The sequence below is a fragment of the Salvia splendens genome, chromosome 5, assembly GCF_004379255.2.
Source record: "Salvia splendens isolate huo1 chromosome 5, SspV2, whole genome shotgun sequence".
Classification (NCBI taxonomy): Eukaryota; Viridiplantae; Streptophyta; class Magnoliopsida; order Lamiales; family Lamiaceae; genus Salvia; species Salvia splendens.
Window position 1 is genome coordinate 34,032,312 of NC_056036.1, and position 2,102 is coordinate 34,034,413.

The window sequence follows — 2,102 nt, forward strand, 5'->3', positions numbered from 1 at the left end:
TAAAACACCCGATCGGGTTTTCTGTGATATGGAAAACACCCGACCGGGTTTCTTCTCTGGATTCCAACCCATTTTTTCTTTCACTCCGTTTTTCACCCATCAAAACCTATTTTCCTGTTCCAACACACTAAAAAAAAGCTTCTACTAGGGGTTGCCTCCCCCATAGCGCAATTGTTTAACGTCGTTTGCCCGACGGTCTTCAAGCTCCTCTTCATTCGGTCAAGGCCACAACAAACACCTCATCTTGTTGATTCTTGGAGTAGAACCTCTTGATGTTGTGGCCATTTGCCATGAAAGTGCCTCCATCATGCCCAATAAGCTTCATTGTTCCATTGGTCATCACATTTTTTATAGTGAAGGGTCCGGACCATTTAGACTTGAGCTTGCCCGGAAATAACCTCAATCTATGATTGAAGAGTAACACTGCATCCCCCGGGAAGAACTCCTTTTTTTCAATCAACTTGTCATGATATGTCTTCAACCTTGCCTTATAGATAGAAGAATTGGCAAAAGCCTCATTCCTAAACTCATCTAGCAAATTGAGGTGAAGCATTCTCTCCTTTCCGGCCTTTAAGAAATCCAAGTTTAGTTTCTTCACTCCCCAATATGATCGATGCTCCATCTCTACCGGAAGGTGGCACGATTTCTCAAATACCAATTGATACGGCGACATCCCGATGGGAGTCTTATAAGCCGTTCTATATGCCCATAATGCGTCATCAAGCTTTAGTGACCAATCCTTTGCTTCACCGTCTTCTCAAGAATTTGCTTCACCTCCCAGTTTGCTAACTCGGTTTGTCCATTGGCTTGAGGATGGTAAGGTGTTGTTACTCTATGCTTCACTCCATATCTAGCCAGCACACTTGCCAATAGACGATTGTTGAAGTGGGAACCTCCATCACTAATTAAAGCTCGTGGCGTGCCAAACCTTGTAAAAATATTCTTTTGCACAAATTTAGTCACAACTTTGGAGTCACTGGTGTGGGTAGGAATAGCCTTTACCCATCTAGACACAAAGTCCACCGCCAAAAGAATATACTCATAACCAAATGATAATGGAAAGGGGCCCATGAAGTCAATCCCCCAAACATCAAACAACTCAACTTCCACAATTGGGGTCATTGGCATTTCCTTCTTCTTTGACAAACCCCCTCCCCCCCCCGATTCTTTGACACTCGTTGCATTGCAACACGAATTTGTGGCAATCACCATAGATACTTGGCCAATAGAGGCCGCTTTGAAGTACCTTCATTGCGGTCCGGTTTGCTCCAAAATGCCCCCCACTAGGTGCGGAGTGACAATGCTAAATAACGGACTCCCATTCCTCTTGGGGAACACATCTTCTTATCACCATGTCAGCACATCTTCTAAAGAGGCAAGGTTCATCCCAAAAATAGAATTTCACATCATGGAAAAACTTCCTCTTTGCATAATCCGTGAGCCCATCCGGAACCACCTTGGCAACAAGATAATTCACTATGTTTGCATATCATGCCACCTTGCTTTGAGTCACATAAAACAAGTGCTCGTCAGGGAATTCTTCATTGATGACCAACTTCATTTTTTTCTCTTCGCTAACCTGCTCCAATCTTGAGAGATGATCCGCCACCACATTCTCACACCCTTTTCTATCTCAGATCTCCAAATCAAATTCTTGAAGGAGCAAGATCCACCATTTAAGCCTTGGTTTTGCATCTTGCTTAACAAATAGATGACAGATGGCAGCATGATCGGTAAAGACAATAGTCTTGGCTCCAATAAGGTAAGGGCGGAACTTGTGAAAAGAGTAGACCACCGCAAGCATTTCCTACTCTGTAGTGGTGTAGTTAACTTGGGCCGAATCCAATGTCCTACTAGCATAATATATCACCAGAATATCTTGTCTCTCTTTTGTCCCAAAGCTGAGCCTACCGCCACATCACTTGCATCACACATGATCTCAAAAGGTTGAGACCAATCGGGGGAAATCAAGATTGGGGCGCTCACCAATGCCGCCTTGAGCTTCTCAAATGCCTGCACACATTCAGGGGTGAAATCAAATTTTACATCTTTAGCTAGTAAATGGCAAAGGGGTCTAGCAATATGAGAAAAATCTTTAATGA

The 2,102-nt window shown here is 43.6% G+C and overlaps 1 protein-coding gene across 1 annotated transcript; it reads right to left on the reverse strand.

The window, feature by feature from the left end:
• Positions 1-211: 211 nt before the first annotated feature.
• LOC121804167 lies at positions 212-622 on the reverse strand. The gene has a single exon (XM_042203702.1). It carries the CDS (start codon positions 620-622, stop codon positions 212-214), a length of 411 nt encoding a protein of 136 aa, XP_042059636.1.
• Positions 623-2,102: the final 1,480 nt, after the last annotated feature.